Consider the following 25,531-nt stretch of genomic DNA (forward strand, 5'->3'; position numbering starts at 1 on the left):
ATTATCAATTATTGAAAATCGCGACGACGCGGGGCCCCCTAATCACGCGGGGCCCCCGTCACAAAGAACACCAACAATCATAAATTCATGAATATGTGCTGTCATGGCTTTGCAATAAAACATGTTCTTATAATAGAGGTCAATGGAGAAAAAACAGCCATGAATATAATGAAAAGGGAGTAAATTAGCCCAGAGTGTATTGAGGTTTTTAAAAAAATTTTTTAAAGCATTTTCCCATTGATGGGGACTTCATTGTGCTTGATGAATTTATTACTCTCATTTATATGCTTATTTGAGTGATTTCCATGTTGTTGTTGTTGTTGTTGTTATTATTATTTATTGTATTTTATTTGCATTATAAAATTTTTTATAATAGAGGCCAATGGAGCATTTTTCCAGAATATGTTAAAATAAGATGTCCCCAAATATCAGTCCATTTGCTGAAACACCGAGAACGTTTGGGCCAAATTAAGCCTCAAAATCACCCCAGAATGGATGAAAATGACCTAACAGCACACAAGGGGAAAGGTGCACATTCCAGCCTTTATGCAGATGCTGTACAGGTATGTCTCATATCTGTGAGGCAAATATTCAGCTGTTACCCCAGAACTTCTTTTCTGATACATTTACCAGTCAGGCACACAATGAACAAGTGTTCCCTGTCTGCTTTACAAATCGTAGAAATCTGTGTCTTATCAATATGACCAAAATGACTTTTATGAAAAACTCTGAAAACTGGACGGACACTGTTTAAATTTACTATAACTTCTATGTTAAGCGGCTTTGACACAATTTACATTGTAAAAGCACTAGATAAATAAAGATGAATTGAATTTAATCTGCTTAAATGTGTACACGTTAATGGACCAAACAAAATATGATCTGATTTATTTTACATTTAATGTGCATCAAAATTACAGTGTGTGTAGCCAATGTTTCCAGTGTCTTTTCACTTTTCAGCTTTTGATGAGAGCTTTTAAGACTTAATGAAAACTAATGTTTTATTTATTTCAGACCTAATTGAAGAGAATGAGGAGAATAAAGAGGAGGAACATCATGTCAAAATTGAGGAAAAAACTCATTTACAGACTGATGGTGTTTTAAAAAGGAGAGACAAGAATCGTTTCACCTGCACTCAGTGTGGAAAGAGTTTGGCAAGCAAAAGCAAACTTAAGATTCACATGATGATCCACACTGGAGAGAAACCATTCACATGCACTCAGTGTGGGAAGAGTTTCAACATGTCATCTCACCTTAATCACCACATGAGGATCCACACTGGAAAGAAACCATTCACATGCACTCAGTGTGCAAAGAGTTTCAACCAATCATCACACCTTAATCTACACATGAGGATCCACACTGGAGAGAAACCATTCACATGCACTCAGTGTGGGAAGAGTTTCAGCCACTCATCACACCTTAATCTACACATGAGGATCCACACTGGGGAGAAACCATTCACATGCACTCAGTGTGGGAAGAGTTTCAGCCAATCATCAAACCTTAATCAACACATGAGGATCCACACTGGGGAGAAACCATTCACATGCACTCAGTGTGGGAAGAGTTTCAGCCAATCATCACACCTTAATCAACACATGAGGATACACACTGGAGAGAAACCATTTACATGCACCATTTGTGGGAAAAGTTTTAACTGCTCATCACACCGTAATCAACACATGAGGGTCCACACTGGAGAGAAACCATACACATGCACTCAGTGTGGAAAGAGTTTCAGCAAATCATCATCCCTTAATAAACACGTTGAACGAACTCATGGGCATATTGCAGTGGTCAACACGAGTTGAATCTGAAATCTTGGGCATCTGCAAATTGTCTCTGTCATTAAACTGGCTTAAGGGCTTAAACCATCACGATAACAAAGCACCAATACTTTGGCCGCAGATGTTCCAGGTACCCTTCAGCAAAATTAGTAAATGATTTAAACTAAACAAAGGGGCTTTACAGGATTTTCAGCAGGAACCGCCTCACGAGACTTTTAAATTACTCCTCTACATGGTCATGTGCTTTGGGCACATCCTGTCAGATGCACAATTTCATAGAGACATTAGGTGTGTTCGACATGAAGCTCAGCTGCAGCCGGTGATCTACGAGATTAGCCGAGCGCAGGCGGGGCGGAGTTGAAAACGGAGCCGTCAAGATGGACAGCTGGACACTTCGGGACTCAAAGTTGCTGCAGTCATGATGACCAATCACATGGCGTCATCATATTTTTTGTTATTTTTATTTATAACAACAAAACATTTACAAATAAAACAGAATACAGTCTCTACAAACTGTAGTTCCTTTTTAAACAATAAGGGAGAATTATGAATAAAATATATAACAAATGTATGAGAGAAATAAGAGGAAATGAGAGGTTAATATAAACATAAAAACGAACAGGTCTATTAAATACAAAGCAATAAGCATAAATTCTAGGAGTTAAACATCAATCTTTAGGCTAATACTTCTTGTTTGAATATGCTAAAAAGGGTTTACATATATGTACATTTATAGATATAAAAATTTCCCATGTAAAAAGCAAAACAAGGTGTTTTGATTAGGTCTTAATAAATGACATTATTTTGGATAATGAATGAATTTTCAAAAAAGCATTTTAATTCAAAAAGATTGTGTTGAAAAGTACAAAAGGTAAAATAAGTGAGCGATGTAGAAGTTTCCCAGAAAGAGCAGGTATAGCCTTTAAACTGCTAGACAGGAAATAAAATATATATTTATATTATAATAATAAAGCCATTTTATAATCATTTAATAAAATAGTTCTTTACTTTAATTTGTTAAGAGAGCTTTAGGGGGGCAGGATCAATGATTTTGATTATTTTATTTAAAGTCTGTAAGACTTATTTGAGTTCATATTTAGGTTATTCACTAAAATATACACTAAAATATATCATTTAAATCGTTCATGGAGATGAATGCAGTAAATAGTCTGTATAAAAAAGTAAAAAATAAACCTGTGCAAACAAGCTAACCTTTATAACTAGATTATTTAACAAAAGATGATACTGCAGTAAAATATTTGTAGTCTTTTAATAAGCAAGATGTGTACAGGATAGAGAGGGTGTGAAAAGTGATTGTTTGTTTTGAAACTTTTGAATCGGAATTTGTCCAATTATAAACCCGAAATACACGTGTTTGTTGTCATGTGGTGAACTCGGCCAATCGTGTAATATCGGTGTTGTCATCAGAGCTCCTGCAGTCGTTCTTCAGAAGCTGCACGAGGTGCGTTCGACTTCATGCAGCGCTGCGCAGATCGATCGAAATCTGTCTTAAAGCGGTGCATTCTGGTTAGAAATCTTGTCCGGATTGATGCTGCGCCGACGCCACGTGACTGTCACATGTGGCATCAAAGTACCGCGACAGCGCTCCGAGATCAGACGGCAAACTCAGACCGTGCAGCTTCTGAAGAGCGACTGCAGGAGCTTTGATGACGACACAGATATTACACGATTGGCCGAGTTCACCACATGACAACAAACACGTGTATTTCGGGTTTATAATTGGACAAATTCCGATTCAAAAGTTTCAAAACAAACAATTCACTTTTCACACCCTCTCTATCTTGCACACATCTTGCTTATTAAAAGACTACAAATATTTTACTGCAGTATCATCTTTTGTTAAATAATCTAGTTATAAAGGTTAGCTTGTTTGCACAGGTTTATTTTTTAACTTTTTTATACAGACTATTTACTGCATTCATCTCCATGAACGATTTAAATGATATATTTTAGTGTATATTTTAGTGAATAACCTAAATATGAACTCAAATAAGTCTTACAGACTTGAAATAAGAAAATCATCATCATTGATCCTGCCCCCCTAAAGCTCTCTTAACAAATTAAAGTAAAGAACTATTTTATTAAATGATTATAAAATGGCTTTATTATTATAATATAAATATATATTTTATTTCCTGTCTAGCAGTTTAAAGGCTATACCTGCTCTTTCTGGGAAACTTCTACATCGCTCACTTATTTTACCTTTTGTTCTTTTCAACACAATCTTTTTGGATTAAAATGCTTTTTTGAAAATTCATTCATTATCCAAAATAATGTCATTTATTAAGACCTAATCAAAACACCTTGTTTTGCTTTTTACATGGGAAATTTTTATATCTATAAATGTACATATATGTAAACCCTTTTTAGCATATTCAAACAAGAAGTATTAGCCTAAAGATTGATGTTTAACTCCTAGAATTTATGCTTATTGCTTTGTATTTAATAGACCTGTTCGTTTTTATGTTTATATTAACCTCTCATTTCCTCTTATTTCTCTCATACATTTGTTATATATTTTATTCATAATTCTCCCTTATTGTTTAAAAAGGAACTACAGTTTGAAGAGCCTGTATTCTGTTTTATTTGTAAATGTTTTGTTGTTATAAATAAAAATAACAAAAAAATATGATGACGCCATGTGATCAATCATCATGACTGCAACAACTTTGAGTCCCGAAGTGTCCAGCTGTCCGTCTTGACGGCTCCGTTTTCAACTCCGCCCCGCCTGCGCTCGGCTAATCTCGTTGATCACCGGCTGCAGCTGAGCTTCATGTCGAACGCACCTACGGTCTGAGTTTGCCGTCTGATCTCGGAGCGCTGTCGCGGTACTTTGATGCCACATGTGACAGTCACGTGGCGTCGGCGCAGCATCAATCCGGACAAGATTTCTAACCAGAATGCACCGCTTTAAGACAGATTTCGATCGATCTGCGCAGCGCTGCATGAAGTCGAACGCACCTTGTGTCTCTCTGCCTGCTCACTAGGTAGAGCTGATTGGGCCCAGGTGGGGCTCATCATTGGAGCGTGCTGCAGTAATGCGCTGCTACAAAAACAGTGCTCCAGACTCATGATTGTTGTGGTCATACGTTGTGGGTGTTGATCTGGTTGGTTGTAAAAAGGAGTTTAATGGGCTAGTGAGTTCAATTTTAGTTTCTGTGTGTTGAGAAGCTTGTTTGTTTTTGCGTAGTGGAATTTTACAGGCAGTGTGTCTGTTTTCTTAGTTGTTATTTAAATACATTTATTCTTTTATGTGTGGTACGTAAAAGGTAATTGTATTATTTCTTTGTCTGACTTTTTGATATTAAAATTTGAGCTGTAGGGAGAGGGTGCCATTTTTATTTTTGTAATTGTTTGACTGTGTTTATTGATAGTAAGGGAGTTGAGGAAAGCCTGTGTTGTTTCTTCTTTTACCTGAAATTAGGTTATTTAGTACTCCTCCTGAGCTAGACCGGTTTTGTTTGTTGTTTTGGTTAATCCTTCTCCTGAAGATTTATGCTTTATTTATTGTTTAAGAACCAAATAATAAAATAACATAAGTTTACTCTTGTGGTTGTTTCACATTTCTGAGGCAGGATTGAAGTGTTCCCTCAATATTTGTTTATTTAATTAATACACAATTCATTAATTTGGTCTTCTTTTTTCTCAAATTCTAAATTTTAATTTTCTTTGTTGTTTTCCTTACCCAACCCTAGACCAAAAAGAGGAAGGGACGTAACACTTGGTTTCGTGGTGATGTAGTTCTTTATTTCACTAGTCCTAATGTAATTTGCGGTATTAAAACTACAAATAAGACCAGCATGCCATAGCTCAGTGTGCACGGTATATGTGACGTCATTGCCGTGTTTGCGGAGGTTCACTTTGGAAGCCTGCGACATGATTTTGGGTGAAGAGTTCATGCGGCGCCGCGTTTGATTTGAGTTGAATAGGAGTCACTTTGAAGGGATTTTGTCTGAAACAGTGTAACTGTACAGACATCTTAACGATCCGACCATGCGTGATCACCATAGAGATAACCTGACCAATAATTCTTGGCTAGAAATAGTAACAGCCGTGGAAAGGAAGTGTTTTGTTAAAAAGTTTGGAAAAACCTGGGGGATAAGTTTGTTACAACAAAAAAGAGGCCATGGCAAAAGTGGAGACCCAGGTGGTTTTAATATTACAGAATATGTTTTCCCACCATTTGTAGGTTTTACACTGATGTATATTTTTGAAGTTAAAGCAATGTAACAAAAATTAAGTAACAAATTAAGTCTTTGATAACTGGAAAAGAAAATATGAACCTGTCGGCTTACAGTATACTGATGCCCAATTTCTAGGCTTTATTAGTGATAATGGACAGGTTTGTTGGACCATTATTGCATTTTCAGCTCAAAGGTAGAGGACAAAAACTAGCCAGACAATAATTTGTCAATTGTTGATTGGGCAAAATAATTAAAAGATTCTTTTGCTATTATTCTTGCCAGAATAAAAAAAATATAATTGTAGAGTAGGCGAGGCAGTGGCGCAGTAGGTAGTGCTGTCGCCTCACAGCAAGAAGGTCGCTGGGTCACTGGTTCGAACCTCGGCTTTTCCGCACTGACACATTAGTGAGGGTGTACCATTTTGCAACATTAAGTACTTCCCCACCCCATACAGTCAGGGACATGCTGTATGTCGCATCGGCAACCTTATAAGACCTGGTCATCATTTTTTGACTACTGCGGGTGTATAGATCTCTGGCTTCATTTAACTGCAGCACCTTGACTTTGATGTTCACCTAAAACAGAAAAACACAACATACTTTTGTGACACAAAACAAAAATTTATAAAGCAACACCATAACCTTACACTAATATCACATTTAAATCATACAATTAATATTACACTACCTACAAATGCAGCAATACGTATAATGAAAGTAGTGTTAGTATTAAAAATGTAATTATTAATAAAATCTATTTAAAATTGTAAAATTAAGCACTCGATTATAATTGCAGCAATACAAAATAAATAAATTACTATTCACACACACAAACTAAACTCTAAAATTTAGCACAGCACTCTTATCTACTACACTGTAAACCCAAATATGGGTTTACAGTAACGATGTAACTCGTTGCCTCAATTTTTAAGTTCATGAACTTAAAAAATTAAGTTTTCAAAACAAATATTTTGATTACATGCTAATTAGACCTTTTCATTACAGTTAAATTAAAACTTGTTATGAAACCAATTTAAATATTTTAAGTTACAGTAACTTAAAATTTTGCTTAAAATTTCATGGCATTAAGTTAACATTACATTAAAAAATAAGTACACAAAGAACCATTTTAAGTTGAATCAACTCAATATTTATTATTGTCTTTGTCTTTTTGTTTTAAGTACCAGTAACTTGTATTGTACAAGTAGAATAACATTTAAAAAACAATAATCAAAACTAAATTTGACACTGCAGTGCTAATTTAAAAGGATAAAACCTGAAAAGCAGATTTAAGACCACACCTCTGACAATAAAAATTCACGAACCTGCATGAACTTTTACAAAAACATGAACCATTTAAAACTAAATTACCTATATGGTTACAAAGTACTACCCAGCTGTACTTAACAACTCTTAAAAACAAGAGCTGCATTAATTACAAATAACATTAATAAATGCACATTGTGAGAAAAAAATGCAGAAACATTTTAACCAGTATTTTCACAAAAACAAATTACATAAAACTCGAGGAACTGCCAGGCCTACATTTGCATCAAATCATTTTTGAGACTCTGTAATTTGGGTGACAGTTTACCCTTGTCAAGACAAAGTAAAATCTTTTGAATGAATTCAAAAGTGTTGGCCAGTCCTTTTTGATAGTTGAGGTGTAAGTGCATAGATCAGTCCAAACAATACCAGGAAGAATCTGGAGAGGCTGCTCACAATCTCACTCTTGATGACAAGTTTTTCACAGGTTGAAAGAGAACTGAACTAAGTTACCACGGTAACTGACTCTGAGTTAAAGTTACCTTTCTTTCAGAAACAGGCTTGACTTACCCTGCTTTGTCCAGTTTAACAAACCTGCCATTTTGAAACGGAAAACCCAGAGTTTCTCTCATTTCAGGGTTAAAATACTCTGAGTTTTCACTTAACCTCCTTTCTGAAACAGGCCCCAGGTGTCTGAATTCACTTACTTACATAGTCATTCACTCTGTCTAGTGGACTAAACTAATTGACCAATTTAAGGGCCAGGTGAATGAGGGTGTGGCGAGATTTCAGACACTCTGATTAGTTTCTCTAATACAAGGGTTTTCTACAAAGGCAGATACATGTTACTCTGTGTGACAAGGAGGCAAATCAGCTTCTAACGCCGAGAGGGTTATTTTACCTTTATTTAACTCTAGAATTTTAACACTTTACTCTGAATTACCTCAACACTTGAAATTTAACACCAATGAATTTGCTGTGTACCCACTACTCCACAGACCACCCCTAGTCTATAATATTTTAAATCTTCCTACATTTCTTTTTGTTGATTGATCAATGGTGTCACCAGTAAACAAGTGCCACGCGTCCTCCACCAAAACTGTAGGGATGGTATACAGTTTAACCCAAAGAATGACCAGTCGGGTATTTAAAAAAGAGCCGGAGTCAGAGATTTAAATAAATAAATCAAGTTTACTGAAGATAGTTTGCAGTTTTATCAGCTGAAACCAGCTTGAACACTCGCAATGAGTTCCTCGGCCGCTCTGTTTACAATCATCAATCAATAACAATTGTACTCTCACATAACGTCAATAGGCTCGTTTGAGGTGCGCCTTGCCTTCCCAGCTAACAGGGAACGTTCCCAGAACATTCACTAACGTTCTTTAAAAGTTGTGGAAATGTTAGCACAAAAAGTTATCAATAGAGCGTTTTTAGAAGGGTGTCATAATGTTGTTAACGTTCTTGTAACGTTGTAAAAAAACGTTCTCAGAACAAAGTTCTTATTAAGTTATTTGTACTTCATAAACATTGTCATAATGTTGATGCAAAATGTTCTTAGAACGTTATATTTTGGTGGAAATTTAATAATAATAATAATAATAATTCCTTACATTTATATAGCGCTTTTCTGGGCACTCAAAGCGCTTTACACACAATGGGGGGATCTCCTCATCCACCACCAGTGTGCAGCATCCACCTGGATGACGCGACGGCAGCCATTTTGCGCCAGACCGCACACCACACACCAGCTGATTGGTGGAGAGGAGACAGCGATGAAGCCAATTGGAATATGGCGATGGTTAGGAGACCATGATAGACAAAGGCCAGTTGGCAGATTTGGCCAGGATGATTTAAAAATTTAGGTTTTTAAAATGTTGTAACACATTATCCTAACCATCAAAAAACGTTCTAGCAACATTAAACAAACTGGACATTTTAACATTCTTGGAACATTCCAAATAAACGTTCTTAGAACGTTATATTTTGGTGGAAATTTTGGTTTTAAAAACAACAATGTTATCCTAACCATAAAAAAACGTTCCAGCAACATTAAGCAAACTGGACATTTCAACATTCTTGGAACGTTACAGATAACGTTATGAGAACGTTCTTACAACCTAAATTTGTTAGCTGGGTTGACTGCAATGTAGACGAGAGTAGGCGGCGTCAATAAGAGGAGGGTTTAAAAGCGTCATTTGAAGTCGGACACTACYCGAATCTYGCTGTGTTGCCGGCTGCAAACGTCAGCAATGGAGGAGATCGCRTTCGCGTTTTTTGTGTAGTGGACGCAATCAAAATACCACTGTTATTACATGAAGATGGTCAAAATTGCCAAAGGTGAAAAGTGCTCATTACTTAAATAWAAAAAAAAAAAAGAATTCTAAGATCATTAAGTCATGTTGCTTTTGTCTGACAAAATTTGGTTGTGTTTTTGCTAGGAATGTCCCTAGAATTCAGCATTTTGTTGATCAAGTGGTCCATCTATATAGTCCCTCTGAGTTTCAGAGTCATTTCAGACTTTCTAGAGGCCATGTGGAGGTATGTATGGTAKATAGGTGTATAAACTTTATATATATATATATATATATATATATATATATATATATATATATATATATATATATATATACATACACACACACTTAAATGTATAATGCATTTATATATACACAATAAATATACACAGTGAGCACAAACAAATATTATGTGAATACAAATTTTTATTAATCTTGGTMCAGCACWAAAATGTGTATATATTGTATACACACACCGTTCTCATTGGTGTGTGTGTGTATATGTGTTCATTTATTTATTCACCCATTAAAAAAAAAAAATCTCCAAGCAATGTTCTGGGTTGTTTYATCTACATTTACTATATTATGTCAGAAAATGCATGAAATTRTACATTAAAACAATTTAGCCTTGGACCAATGGATAGGTTGGCTTCAACTTATGTGCTGTTGTATACAAAAGCATTGTTTGTATTATGTTAATCATATTTTWTTCTATTCCTAATGCAGGAGCTTATAAATGCACTTGGCCCGATTTACATGAATGCGAATCAGACCAAGGTGCCACTCACAGACAGTATACTTGCCTCTCTATGGACTCTTTCCAATCAAGAGTCCTWTAGAGGAGTGGCAGACAGATTTAATCTAACAAAATCCACTGTSTCAAAACACCTGCATGGGTTCTGTTCTCTTGTAATAAATCATTTGGCTCACCATATCTCCTGGYCTAGAGGACAAGCCCTGCATGTATCACAGTTGGGATTTGAAACAGCTGGCTTCCCGAAAACCATCTGTGCTGTTGATGGATGTCACATTCYYATTGTAAAACCTCACTGTGACAATCCTGTGGCCTACATTAACAGAAAACAGTTTTATTCTGTTATTCTTACAGGATTCTGTGACAGTCAGCGGCGCTTCTGTCATGTCAGTGTGGGTCACTCTGGTAGCTGGCATGACTCAAGGGCCTTTCGTTTGTCGGAAGTGGGTCACCTTCTTGAGGAAGATCCACATTCCCTGGTTCCAGAGGGGATGCATATAATTGGTGACTCAGCATACCCGCTTTCCCCTCAACTAATGAAGCCATACAGGGACAATGGCCACTTGACAGTTAGACAGAGGCGTTTTAACAGGAAATTGAATTCTGCTCGTGTTGTGATTGAGCATGCATTTGGCATCCTAAAAACAAAATTTAGGYGGCTCAAATGTCTACAAATGAAACATCTCAAGAACATATCTTCTGCAATCACAGCATGCTGCATTTTGTATAATATGTGCCTGGAATGCAGTGACATAGCAGCTGATGAGCAGGCCAATGATATGGATGAACCATATCCATCAGAAGGCCACATTCCCGGTGATGTGTYGCAGTATAGGGACTCAATCTGTGGCCTCCTGTAAGCATTACTTTCCCTTCCACTCTGCCTTAAAAAAWAAAAATACRCTTTTCTTTTGCACAAAGGATTTTCWTTTTTTTTTTGTGAAATGGTAGATGGGATTGTACAGAATAATATTAAACAGTTATAAAAAAAAAATTTAATAATAATAWATATATATATATAATTTTGCCTCCTGACATGAAAAAAAAGTGATGTTATTAGTTTTATTTTGGAAAGAAAATCTTTAAACTATAATAATGGTGTGTGCTGACCAATAAAAAATAAACATGGGAGTGGGTTTATATTTATGCTTTATTTTTTTAAYAACTCAATTATCATTTCTTGCGACTTGTTGATTTGTTTTAGCTGTTGAACTATTTCTGAAAGGCAGGTTAGAGTTTTCTTTTCAAACACCCTTCATCTTTTTTCTTTGAGCCTTCTTCRRCAGTCCAAGTGAGGCTGCACTGCTGCTTCTAATGCAGCGGTTCTTCTCTCTGCATGTGCCTCATAAACATCATATAAAAGCTTCCAACTCTCTTCTGGGGTCTCTCTTTAAAGGGGAAAGCAGTGGAGGGACCAGGCTGATTTGGAGGAAGATGTTCTTCTGAGCTTGATGCTGGTATCAGAGACTGTGGAGCTGTTGTCACGGATGTTTTGAACAGAGTAATTGAGCAGATTGTGCCAGGTGGTGCACTCCCAACACCACATTTACCAAATAACTCCTCCATTTGCTGTGAGAAAGTATATAAAAACAAATTAATGCAAAATATTTTAAAAAGTCAACCAAATCATTCTGCAGCAGTTGAAATACATAAAGAATGCCAACCTTGTAGTACTCCCAAGTTATTTTTTCCTCCCCTGTTGCTCGGCACCGGTCCTTAGCTCTTTTATACGTGGTAATCATGTTACCAAGTTTTTTTCTAAGTTTCTCATTAGTCATATTGTAACCATTTACTTTAAAGTCTTGCTCAATCTTTTTATAAAAAGCAATTTTGTTTTTATAATATAACTGCATGTTTGCTTGTGTGAGGTCAAGCAGCAGCAGTGTGGTCCTGTGTGTGAATTCTGTGAAAACAATTTGTAATTTAGAAAAAGCTTTACAGAAAGATTACATATGCATTTTGAAATGGAACATACCTTGGATTTTGTCGCAATCTGTCTGTTTTAAATGTATCTGAAGATTGGGTCCTTGTGGGGCTTTAGTGAGATCTATGGTTTTTGTTTTACCAGAACATTTAACAAATGCTGGACCAGGAGTGATCTTTGGAGGGGGGCACTGGGACAAAGGTGTAGGATTGTGGATCGTGACTGAAGGAGTAATGACTGGAGGCGGAGGGCATTTGGTCAAAGACACTGTACAATGACTTGTAGCTAAAGGGGGACATGGTGCCAAAGAGGCTGGATGATGACTACTATCTGCAAAATAAAAAAAAATTAAAATTAATAAATCTTATAAGAATTTAAAAATTGTGATTACCAACAACCTTACCTTCTTTCAGTGTTGCAGATCTCACTTGCTGCATTAGACATGCTGCATATTTGTGATCTATAAAATAAAATGACAATTAAAAAGTTTAATTTACAAAAATCAAAGTATTAGTACTAGATAGTCAATGAATTTTATTTATGTTCTTACCTTGCTTTATTTTTTCTGCAATTTCTTTGGAGACAGTTAATGATAATGTTCCTTGGCGATCAGTCAGTGTTATGAACACATTCTCCATTTTGTTGAAACTGTTGGTTTTGAGGATGCCTTTTTATAACCAAAGCCCTAATGGAAAATGCACTGCAAATTTTAGATAGTAGATTTAACTACCTTGGAGTTAAAATTAACACTCCCTCAGAGTTTATATGGGAACCACTATAAGTGTTAAAAATAACACTTTTGAAAGTGTTAACATTGTCAACACCAAGAGAGTGTTAATTAACAAACTCTTATTGTGTAAAATATCTGTTAAATTTCCGAAAAAATACCAGCAGCTGTGGTTGCCAGTAATCTGCTGTTTTTCACATTCATAAATTCAGTTTACAGAATATTTCTGTTAAAAGCACATTCAACAGTCTGTATTTTTTATCGATCTCACACTGCAAATTTTAGATTTGGTAGGTTTAACTACCTTAGAGTTAAAATTAACACTCCCTCAGTGTTTATATGGGAACCACTATAAGTGTTAAAATAACATTTTTGAAAGTGTTAAAATTTTTAACACCCAGAGTGTTAATTAGCAAACTCTTATTGTGTAAAATATCTGTTAAATGTATGTCAAAATACTGGCAGCAGTGGTTGCCAGAAATCTGCTGTTTTCAACATTTTACATTCGTAAATTCAGTTTCCAGAATATTTCTGTTAAAAATACATCCCATAGTCTGTATTTTTCATTCGAACACACTTAAGCCTTAAATTCCACAGCAAAATCCTAACTAGTGTCCTCACTACAGAGGGCTGAACACTCAGACAGTGATGAAGTTAATGAGACAATTAAGTGTCTAATTAAAGGAGGATTGAGAATTGTTGATGAACAACTGTTAACAAGCAGAATCACTGAAGGACAGAAAAACACAAGCCAAAACCAAAGATGAAATCAACTGAGAAAAAAAAAAACTCTAAATAAAATAATAATCAATAAAAATAAAACAAATTACACAATAAAAAAATGTTATTTTTCAACATCTTTAAAAAAACTCATCACATTAAACAACTTATCATGGAGCTTCACCTATTACTGACCTTTGATTTTATTTCTGTCATGTGAACAAACGCTCTTAATGAAATTTCCGTTGTTCATTTGAAGTCACCATGATGGAGGACAGAGTCTGCTTTAGTCAGGTTCTTCAACTTCTTACTATAACTGTCTTTAATTTGGCTGCTATAGTTAGTGCTAATTACACTATTTATACATATAGCATGGAAAGCTGAAAGAAAATTAAAGTGTCAGTCTGAAGAGATTATTAATGATAACATAGTCTTTCTTTCCTGCTTTTTTTCTAATTCAATATCATATTAGTTATGTGTGAGAAATAAATAATATACATAAATGAAACCACTATAGCTTTAATAAAATAAAAACAATATTTACAATGAGAATGTTTGATCTATGGCAGAACTCAAAAACACACAGACATCAACAATTAGTCTTTGAATCTCAATAATGGTGACAAAAATAAAAATCAAGTAAAAAAAAAAAAAACTCTACTGAAATATCACCTCCCAAAAACAACACAAAATAAAGGAAAAGAAAGAGATTGTAAGAACATAAAGCTGCATAATTTATTCATGCTGCAATGCATGCTGGGAGCTTTGTACTATGCTGGCACCCAGCATGCATTGCAGCATGAACTATGCAGCTTTTTTTTTTTAGCAACCACGGTTGAGGTTCATGTCCTGATTCTTGATGCCTGTGTGTCATAAAGAGCAAGCTGGAGCTTGAATGTTTAGTGCATGACACTCTAATTATTAATTGCATCCTAATTGTTTGTTGAATCTTCTATGAAGAGAATCAGACTACCTGTAGTATTGTTCCATGCAGTTTTAATACAATTATATTTGCATATCTTTATGAATTAACTTAATAAACACCTGAAGTTAAATCTATAATAATTAAGCATAAACAGTATAGTTTCTCTTGACCTTTCTTGCTATAGCTAATGAGTTTTAGAAACACAGTTATAGCAGTCAGAGAAACATTAGGATATAAGAGTAAAGCTTCAAGAGCTCACATAAGCAGCCTCTGATCTCTATGATGGTGAGGTCAAATGAAATATTTTTTTTTATAAAAAAATATAAACCTCTGTTCATTGTCAAATATTCTTACAGAAATGAAGTCAAACTGTAATCAGTGAAGCTGCTTATACTATTATTTAATGGAGTTGTTTATTCCTCTGTTTTAATTCAGTTGGTTTGGTGTGAGGCTGTGTCTGTAGATTTATTTCTTCCTTCAATTTCTTATTCCTTCAGTGATTGTGCTTGTTAACAGCAGGTGTTCATCAGCAGGTGTCTGAATTCACTTATTTGTGGTCATTCCCTCTGTCTAGTTGACTAAACTAATTGACTAATTTAAGGGCCAGGTGAATGAGGGTGTGGTGAGATTTCAGACACTCTGATTAGTTTCTCAAATACAAGGGTTTTCTACAAAGGTAGATATCTAACTCTAGAATTTTAACACTTTACTCTGAATTACCACAACACTTGAAATTTAACACCAATGAATTTGCTGTGCAGAGTTTGGTCGTTCAGTTCATTCAGACAGTAGAACAGATTGATGGATCTCTCTGGAGACAGATTCCCTTCAAGTTTCTGTTTGATGTAGGCAATAATTTCCTCTTTGCTCTGGTCTCTGTCATCCTGCTGTGTCAACAGGCCTCGTAAGAGTTGTTGATTAGACTGGAGTGACAGACCGAGAAGGAAGCGAAGTTAAAGGTCCAGATGTCCATTCTCACTTTCCAGAGCCTTGTCCACTGCTGTCTTCAGGAAATCAATCATGCTTTTATTTTTGCTTATCCGTATAAAAAACCATCCACGCTTCTTGTCATTGTCTAGAATCAGATGTTGATAAAGGGCTGCAATGAACTCCTGAATGCTCAAGTGAAGAAAGCAGTACATGGTACCAAGAATGATTCCCGTCTCCTCCTTAAAGATCTGGGTACAGATGCCTGAGTACACCGATGCCTTATAGACGTCAATGCCACAGTCTTTCAGATCGCTCTCATAGAAGATCACATTGTTTCTGTCCAGCTGCTGGAAGGCCAGTTTCCCCAGTGAAAGGATGAGCTTTGGATCGCAGGAGACATCTGCGATCCAAATGAACACAATGAACAAATGAAGAAATACTGAAGGGAAAAAACAAGAACAGAACATACAAAACTTTAGTCACAGCTTTATAATGAAATAACCTGAAGAACAACAAGTGATTAAATCATTTAAATGATCAGCGGATGATTAAACAACTCTACAAACATCATCACCAGCTACACTTATTACTTAATACATGTATTTTTGTATAACATTTACTAAAGTTCTTCTTGAGAAAAAGTTAAAGTTTTACGTCACCATCATGGAGAACAGAGTTTGGTTTAGTTGGGCTCTTAGCCCTGTCATTTTTAACATTTATATATCTTGGCTGCTGCAATTGTTAAGAACTTTGAAAAGCTCCTTTGTTGTGGCAAGCCAGCCAAAAACCTAAATAAGATCTGGTGATGTTTATGTTGCTATTAAATGGCAGAGTCTGTTCTCATTTAGTATAATAAAATATACTGCTCCTATTCAATGTTAAATCTATTGTTTTACATTATATGTCTATATATGGCAATGATTTCTGGAAGTTTTTAAGAATATCTTGGACAATAACACTGCTCTATGGTGTAAATCGCACTCAAAGAGACATCAATAATCAGCTTATGAACCTCAATAATGGTGACAACAAATTGAACAAAATTAACAGTTTAACTCACAAACAGGAAACTGAAAGTCTAAACATAAACAACAGCAGAATCAAACACAAATAAAGAAAAGTGTGAGACCATTATACAACATTTATTTATACCGCAATGCATGCTGGGATATTTGTACAGTGCCACTTCCAGCATGTATTGCAGCATGAAACATTTGAGATGTTACCATTGTTAAGATACAAGGTCAGATTCATGAGGTCTGAGTGTGTATGTGTCTTAACTGAACTGTTTTTGTATGTTATTTCTTAACTGTTAAGTAATTACGGAGGTATCTTTTCTGTTTCCACTTCTCATTAATTAAATTAATACCTGCAACTAAGCATAAAATCTATTGCATGAGGCCCTTCTTCCAGATTTATAACAAAACATTTATCAGAACTAATTTCAGCCAAATAGATTTCTCTATTTATTGACTTTCCAACTTTATTGCTATGGTACAAACGTTTTGTAAACTCTGTATTACAGCAGTTTGAAAGTCTTCCTAAATGTATTCAAGGGTGAAGAGCCCAACTAAACCAGCCCCTCACTCCATTACGGTGACACAAAAAAACACCTTAATTTCTGTTGGATCTCAATGAGAATAGTATGGAAGTCAAATCAGTCAGTAATAAGTGTGTGTCTGCTGTTGTTTGTGGAGTTGTTTAATGATCCTCTGCTGAGACTGAAGCTGTTTTATTTAATGTTGTAACTCAAGTCACTGTTTGTGTTTCTTGTTTATTTTCTTCAGTAATTGTAATTATTAACAGCAGGTGTTCATCAGTGTCTGAATTCACTCATTAGTGTTCATTAAAACTGTCAGGTGAACTATATTAGTTAACTAGTGTATGAAATAGTGAACAAGGACACAAAGCGTGATTTCAAACACAGACTTCAAAACATCGAATCTGAACTCTGTTAGCTCACAGTTTTCTGCAGTTGGTTACTTTCTCGAAAAAAAAAATGTTACCCAGAAAGCACTGTTTATAACAGAATATTACTGTTTTAGTGAAAAAACATTATTTTACCGTAGAATCTGACCGTTTTTTAACAGCAATTTTTACAGTGTGTCTGATCTCATGTTCAGTGTTGACCTGGGCTGCGTTTCCCAAAAGCATCGTAAGCCTAAGAAGTTCGTAGAAATGATCGTACGACTGATCTTAATATTACGGTCTGTTTCCCAAAAGCATCGTAACTTAAGTAGCACTTGAAAATCTTAGTGGATCTACGAGTGCTCTGGAGTAATCGTAAAGCCTTAAGTGCATCGTAAGGAGACAGAGTTATGAGGGCACCTGCTGGACAACCGGCAAATTGCACCTACAATTTACTTCTCTTCAAAGTCATTATTCATTTTATTTGTACGTATATCTCTATTCATTTATATTTTCTACACATTACACAATTCAATATACAAATAATAATGAATAAAGAAAAAAATAAAAATTACATAATAAATGTTAGAATGAAAAAAAAAATTACACTGTTGTATATGGACATTTCGAGGGTAGTAGGCTACATATGTTGTATTTAACAGAAAATATTTAATGTGATTTAAAGATGACACAAATAAAGGAGGAACTCAAAAAAATGTGTCAATGACTTGCTGGCGTGCCCCAAACCCAGCCATGTATTGAACATGTCTTGGCTGATCATCATGAATTCTCATCTCAACTTCATTCTCTTCCTCGACCTCTTCATCTTCCTCCCTGATGTCCAAGGGCACTCTTGCCCTCACTGCAATGTTGTGCAACATAGCTGTTACTGTTATTACAGCACAGCACTTTTGTGGCACAAAGAGAAGACCACCACTGGACTTGTGAATAGCCCGAAAGCGTAGCTTCCACCTTCCTAAAGTGCGCTCCACAGTACTTCGGGCAACACGGTGAGCCTCGTTGAAATGTGCCTCACTGTTACTGACAGGATTAGCAACAGGGGTGAACAGATATGGCCTCAATGGATATCCGCTGTCACCAAGCAGCCTCCAATGTCCGTTTGAGTTTTGGGCCTCTTGACCCACAGATGAGTTGGTAAAGATATAGGAGTCATGTGTGCTCCCAGGCCACCTTGCAACAATGTCTGTGATTAAACAGTTATGGTCACAGATCACTTGGCAGTTGATTGCTGGATAACCTTTGCGGCATATATATGTATGGCCATCCACAGAAGGCGTACTGATGGGAATTAAAGTACCATCAATGACTCCAATGACTTGTGGTATATGGTAATGTGTTAGAAAATACTCCTGAATGTCTGACATGGCCTGTCTTGATGCTGGAAATTTGATGTGTTCAGCTGCAAGTGGAAGCAGTGCATAGGTGACTGCTTGTACAGCTCTGGACACAGATGGTTTACTTAGTCCAAGTCCATCTCCAAGTACCTGAAGAAAACTGCCTGTTGCATAATATCTCAGAGCAGCTAAGAGTTGCACATCAGGGGACAAGGCAAAATTCCTTCTTGTAGCACGCATCAGCTGAGGCCCAATGACATTGAGCAGCTGGACTATTTCTCCTCGTGGCAGACGGTACCTGTGAATGACAGCCATATCATCAAGCATATCCAGAGGATTTTGATGCTGCCTGATGAAGGCATTTATAGTACATAGTGTACTCCGTGGTCGTCTCTGTCTTTGTCTTTGCCTTTCTCTTTGCCTCACTCTCAGCTGGAAAACTCGCTGTAGTGCAGCCATGATTTACTCTGCAAGACTACTGAAGTGTGAACTTTATATACTATCCTAAAATTGCTCACAGGAACCATATGATTAAAGTTTTTCAGGCTGTGATAATATTCACATGTCACACACTGATTGTCATCTATTTCACTAATTGCAGTAGGCCCCACTTGAAGAAACTGAATCATTGATTTTAGAAATTGCATTAATTACCTCTTCCCTGAATTTATTCTCTTGTTAGGTTCATAATGGTCAAAGATTTACATTTATATAAAACAGTGCTAATAAAGAATGTGCACATTAAGAATTTTTCTGCACCTATATGGATAGGCTAATAGATAGGCCCTAATACTATATTGCCACACACATCAAGACTCGAGCTGTAGTAAAATATATACCCCTCTTTTCACAGACAATGCTTAAGCCTATAGTCCAGACTAAAATGTAAGTCTGAGCTTTTTCAACTGAAGGACACTTGCACTGACTGATCCTAAAATATATCAGTCCCTTTGTTTTGTCTCAAGATGGACACCAGTAATTTTTTTTCTAAGGCGCAATTATAAAAAAAAAATACTTAAATCTAATTGAACTATGGCCTAATCCTGGCCCTGTCTGTGAAACTAGCCCATAGGACTTGCATGCTTATTACTTTTTTTAAAGAGACTACAAGTAGCTATTTAAATTTGAAACACTTATGATATGATAATATAATAAGAATTCTTCTGCTTTATAGTATTTCATTGAGCCTTAGACTTTGAGTGGATTAACAAACATCAAAACATTGCATTTAAACAATTTTTATTGATTCAAGTTTGTAGTTTGTTCCCCAGGATCTGCAAAAGACATGGCAAAATGTGATGAGTGTACATATGGAAAAGAATATTTCATGTTGCACAACATATTTTATTAAAACATATAATTATTCATGATTAAACAACATTGAACAATCTTACCTGACTCATCTGGCAAGATAATTGGCACTGAAATGGAGGGCCTTGCAAAACTCATCTCCTCCAGTGAAAGTCTCCTCTCTTCCAAAGCCATCTTGGCCTTCTTAAGTTCAATGATTTCCCTCTGAAAGTTGTAATTCATCTCATTGGCCTCTTTAAGAGATTGTCTGATATCTTTTAGAACATCTAATTTCTCTCGCTCCAGCTGTACCAAGTCCTGACTACAACCACAGATATTCTCAAATCGCGGTGTTGTGGCTGTAGCCTGAACAATTGAAGATGGAGGCTGGTCTGTTGGACTGTTGGGAGGACTGGGAGATGGTAGCTGTCTGTCAATAGGAGGTGAACCTGATTGCTCTTGTGAACATGGTGGACCTGACTCAGGTTCAGGTTGACGCAACCCTTCTCCTCCATGGAGGTCAATCCCACCACAAATCCCATCTGAGGCAGTTGTTCCAAGAATTGACAGTGCCTTTTCTTCTTCTGCTGTAAGAATGGGGGCGTCATTAGGCCCACCACCTGTTTTATTAATTGTTGTCCTCTGCAGTGCCCTTTTTCTTTTAGCTAGGCTTGAAAAGTCCTGCCACTTCTTCCTGACCTCATTCCCTGATCTTTTAATCCCCCTTGTTGCAGTAAGTTTTGTAGCAATATCGTCCCACATTTTTTGTTTTTCTTTATTTGTGTGACTGCCCTTAAACCTGCTGAAAATTATATGTTTTTGTAGCTCCACCTCCTCTAAAATAATATTAATTTCCTCTTTTTGAAAAATGACTTTTCTTTGTTTTTTGGTTTCAGCCATTTTGCTAGTGTCTCCACCCCTAGGTATGTGCTTATTTATATTTTTGTCCTATTAGCAAATGCACATCAGGTGGGGATAATTAGGCTAAACTTTTCAAAAATAAATGTAAGAGCTTATTTATTTATTTATTTATTTACTTATTTATTTATTTTGATGTGAGATAAGCAATTTTTGATAAAGAAATTGATAAATAATTCTACTTAATTAAGGTTTCATATAAATATCGAAAATGATGCTGATGTCATTTCCGGCAAGGACTGTTAGAATTAGTTTTATGCGAGATTGGAGCAAGACAGTGTTTTTACAGTACGACATTTCCAGTTCATTTATGTTTTTAAACTGGCTCAAAAATATTTTTTTTTATGTTATTCGAGTTGAATATACATTCACACAAGTAGAAGAAGAATTATATGGATTGCTATAACATGTGCAACAATAACGAGCCATTCTATAGCGTGACATTTCAGCACTTAACAAACGGATAGCGACTCCTAAGTTGCACTTAAAGCTGGGCTACGTGCAATTGTGTTAAGTGCATTTTTGGGAAACGCACGTGAAACAATAACGAACGTTCGCAAAATGACTCGTAGAAAACGCTCTTAAGTGCTAAGATCAATCGTTATCGGGAAACGCAGCCCTGATCATTTCAGCACGATCGTTTCTTTCATCTTCTGGGCTTTTGCCCAATATTGTGCCTAGCTGCAACCTTACAGTAGCGGGTGCAATTCTTTTGCGCGTGTGATGCACGATCATAGCTTCTATTGGATCGTCATCCGCTTTATAAAGTTCGCCCATTCTAACAATTTCTTGAGCTTTATCCATAATGGTTGCTTCAGCAGGAAAAGATAGCTGAGATAACGGATAGAGGGCTCTTTCTTTTAGTTCGCTAATGGCATGTGAAGATTTAGTCTTTTTATTTTTTCCCGCAAGCATGATAGATTTTCTTACTGAAAATTCATCATCGGAGGAGCCTGTTGCTTCAGAGCTTTCAGTCTCGCTTGATTCACTCGGGAGCGGGGTGTCCTGTCTCCTATTTCCCCCGGTGATTGTCTGGTAGTCACTTTTAGCAAAGTGCTTTCTTATCTTATGCACTGTTCCTAATTTAGGATCGTATTTGCTCGAGGTGTTCTCGTCTTCGGTCATCCCGGACCAGATTATTCCGCTGATTAAAGCTTGAAGCGCATCGGCAAGCTCGCATACCATGTCTAATTTGGCTTTTTGATTTATATCTGTGCGTTCAAGGATCTCATCCGCGGTACATGCTGTCGCCAGGTAAATCATGTCAGCGTTATCTTTCTGCTCTGAACGCGTGTTGCCCTCAACCTTTTTCAGCTGTATTTTAAACCCCTTGGGAATGGTAACTCTCCTGTTCCCTGTTTCAATAAAGCGCCCATCAACATGAGCTGACGTTTTTCTGTCTTTTGAGCTCGGCCTAGCATTCTTTTGCCTGATCCTACCCCTTATTTGGAGAACTCTATCTTCTTCTGATGACGAGTCGCTCGAGCAGTCTTTTCTTAAAGGACTCATTTTGTGAATCCTACTTGTTGCAGCTTTTAAAGGATTTAAAGGGCTATGTTTTGTTTTCGCTCTCGCTTTTCTCATTAGGGTTTCATCATACGGTGTACTAGTAGATGGACCCCACTGAATCTGTCGATCAGTCTCAGGTTCTTTGTCTCTTTGCGAAGGCAAAAAGGTAACTTCCGACCTGTATGGAGCAGCGGCATGAGCCTGCTCGCCCAGAATTGAACCAGCTCTCTCATCTTCTGATTCAGCATAGAATTCAGGGCTAACGGTTGTGTTATTCTTTAACACTTTTATCCGTCCTCTGAATCGCTCTGGGAATTGTACGGGACCTTTATGGTTATGTAGAATTAATTCTACCTGTTCCCCGGTACCCGTAGCTTTATCTATAGCGTCGAACAATTCCAGCCAGTTATTTTCTCGATCGTTTACGCCTATGTAAACACAATTACCTATTGTACAAGATTGAGGCGAAACATGTAAAGGATTCTCCTTTTTACGCGTTTTCAACTCCTCATTTGAGATAAGATGGATTTGAATACCCGAAGCTTCAGTCATGTTTTTGTTCGTATAGAATATAGATCCTTCTTTAGGTCTATGTGCACTTTATTCTATACTTGCTCGAGAGATTTCTTTTTCGGGCGTCCCCTACTTTCTCTCTTAATCTAATTCTCTTTTCGCAAAAATATTAACGTTCCTCGCCTGGGGCCTCCATGTGCTGATTTCCCTTTATTTGATCACCCTAATTAAACAAAGTTAAGATCAGGATCCTCCCTTCGCTATATTTCTTAGCAAGAGTTTAGTTAAAGGATCGTCTTTAAAGAATGTATTTTGCAAAAGAATAAATTAGAGCATACTTTACCACACAGGGTAACTTTGATGGGTTCTGGAAAATGAATTCAATGTCCACTCCAGTGAAGAAAATTAATAAAATACACTTTTATTAATAAAATAAAATCCAGTGAAAAAGTAAAATAACCAAAATACAAACAGAAAACAAGAAATCCTTACTTTGCCTCCCGTTAGAGACAAAGGGCGACCAACCTCAATGAACAGAAGTCAGGAAGCGCAAAGCTGGACAGAAAATGCTCAGCTTTTATACTCACAAAACCAGGTCAGGCACATACCTTAACCTCATATATCAGTGAGGACTTGACACATACAACACAAGTATCCGCACACCAAGGTGCATTCTACCTAAAACATCAATATACTAGCTATAAATTTCTAAGGACCAACTGTATACTGTGGTCTAACCATTCAGTTAAGAATTTCAGGGATTAACAAAATTTATAGGGCATGTCATATTAGAACAAAGGTATAGCTGTTCCATAGGCACATTAATCAACACACACAAACATCTGAATGCATACAGTTGACAGGTTAAAAGCATTCTTCAACATTCCATGTAGCTTTATCAGATGCAAATCCTGACACACATTCTCAGTGGGTTTCCCCGTGTGCACTTGTAATGTCGCTTTCCAAAGTTAGCTGCAGCTGTGAGAGGCGAGAGCATTCAGAGGGTAAGAGGTCAGAAGCAGTGTACATTGAGCTGCAGAGAGGAGCTGTCCCCCTCCCTTTCCATTCACTTGTCTTCCGAGCCCTCTTCTGGTCACGTCGTGCTTTACGTTTACACTTAGCTGCATCAGATACTGTTGAACTCTGGAGTATGGGGATTTCAGAATATAGGAAAGGTTTACGCTTATATTTTCGTGGTCTCACGTTAATCATGGCACTAGTCGTTTCATTAGAACCAGCCATTACAGCACGCACACACACACACGCACATAACAGTGAACACACACACGTTCTCTCTCTAACACAAACACACAAAAAACACGCACACACACACATGCACATGGACACTCACACACACACATGCTCACACACAAACGTGCACACTTTCTCTCTCACACACACACACGCACGCGCTCTCTCTCACACACACACAGACAGACACAAACACAGACTTTCTCTCTCTCACACACACTGTCGCATGCACACACACACACACACACACACACACACACACACACACAGAGTCTTATACACACACACACACACACACACACAAATACAGACTCTTATACACACAGACACACACACACACACACACACACTGCTGCTGACTGCTCCTGCAGAGGATTCTGGGTAAATCTCTCGTCAGTCTTCAGCTCAGTTTCACTGATGATCCAGAATAAACCCAGAACCCAGGGCAGAGCGGCTCAGTGAATGTGGTCTGGACTGAGTGGATGAGGCTCATTGTGTCTCTATAGATGTTGTAGAAGATCAGAGTTCCTGCACTGTGATCCACAAACACTCCTATTCTCCTGCTGAGCACCTTTACTGGGAGATCAGTGCGTGTGTTATTGTGCCAGAATGTGAAACTGGAGGAAGAGCAGACCAAACTCCAGGACTGAGCATTATTTCCAAACCCACACTCAACACCTCCTCCCTTCCTCCTGATGCTCTTATATGACACTGATATTTCCACATCACCATCTCCACTCCAGTCAATCTCCCAGTAACAGCGTCCACACACACTCTCTCTGCACAACACCTGAGGACGATAATCAAATCTGTCTGGATGATCAGGATACGGCTGATTCTCTCTCACACTCTTCACCTCTCTGTTCTCCTCAGACAGAATGAGTTGAGTGTGTGCTGTGTTTGGATCCAGAGTGAGGAAACAGACATCTGAACACAAGAACACACACATTTACAACCACATCTGTGTGTGTGTGTGTGTGTGTGTGTGTGTGTGTGTGTGTGTGTGTGTGTGTGTGTGTGTGTGTGTGTGTGTGTGCGTGCATTTGGTGTGTGTGTGTGTGCTGTGAGGGGGGTGTGAATGTTGGGGAATGTGGGGGTTTTCAAAGTTAAAAACAGTTGATAGTCTTATTAAATAATACTAACTAAAAAATGAAAAAAATATGACTACTTTGCCAAAGTTAATGAATACATTTATAAAACATAGTCTTCATGTTTTAGACTTATATGAGATTGAATAGTTTAATTATTGATGT

At 37.0% G+C, this 25,531-nt stretch overlaps 3 protein-coding genes and 1 long non-coding RNA gene across 11 annotated transcripts in view; 2 read left to right on the forward strand and 2 right to left on the reverse strand.

The window, feature by feature from the left end:
- The window catches only part of si:ch73-110p20.1, a 592,105-nt gene that overhangs the window by 386,217 nt on the left and 180,357 nt on the right, over positions 1-25,531 (forward strand).
- Positions 1-25,531, reverse strand: part of LOC137489462 (uncharacterized) — a 243,196-nt gene that overhangs the window by 172,323 nt on the left and 45,342 nt on the right. The gene's annotated exons all lie outside the window — the stretch shown is intronic.
- The window catches only part of LOC137489621 (uncharacterized), a 115,936-nt gene that overhangs the window by 5,100 nt on the left and 85,305 nt on the right, over positions 1-25,531 (forward strand). For 2 of the 5 annotated variants that reach the window (XM_073948910.1, XM_073948911.1), the window contains exons 3-4: positions 377-563; positions 1,015-2,303. In XM_073948910.1, coding sequence (XP_073805011.1) covers positions 1,182-1,814 — 633 coding nt within the window. In that variant the 5' untranslated portion in view covers positions 377-563; positions 1,015-1,181 and the 3' untranslated portion in view covers positions 1,815-2,303. Of the gene's footprint in view, positions 1-376; positions 564-1,014; positions 2,304-25,531 lie in introns of those variants that run through there. The other 3 variants (XM_073948908.1, XM_073948909.1, XR_012402635.1) reach the window with 2 other exon arrangements.
- On the reverse strand, positions 11,442-23,578 carry LOC101883270 (uncharacterized). The gene is made up of 7 exons (XM_017355746.4): positions 23,371-23,578; positions 15,325-15,973; positions 12,783-12,917; positions 12,636-12,692; positions 12,284-12,562; positions 11,973-12,211; positions 11,442-11,877 (listed from the first exon to the last, which is right to left on the reverse strand). The coding sequence occupies exons 3-7, from the start codon at positions 12,868-12,870 to the stop codon at positions 11,620-11,622; spliced, it is 921 nt and encodes a 306-aa protein (XP_017211235.1). The 5' UTR covers positions 12,871-12,917; positions 15,325-15,973; positions 23,371-23,578; the 3' UTR covers positions 11,442-11,619.

Source organism: Danio rerio, chromosome 4 (genome assembly GCF_049306965.1).
Source record: "Danio rerio strain Tuebingen ecotype United States chromosome 4, GRCz12tu, whole genome shotgun sequence".
NCBI classification, from domain to species: Eukaryota; Metazoa; Chordata; class Actinopteri; order Cypriniformes; family Danionidae; genus Danio; species Danio rerio.

Bases quoted from the DNA above. Each gene is read 5' to 3' on its own strand.
- LOC101883270 (XM_017355746.4), bottom strand. From the start codon at position 12,870: ATGGAGAATGTGTTCATAACACTGACTGATCGCCAAGGAACATTATCA. The intron at 12,693-12,782 runs GTAAGAACATAA...TTTATTTTATAG, and splicing joins TGCAGAAAAAATAAAGCAAG to ATCACAAATATGCAGCATGT. The intron at 11,878-11,972 runs GTTGGCATTCTT...ACTTTCTCACAG, and splicing joins TAACTTGGGAGTACTACAAG to CAAATGGAGGAGTTATTTGG.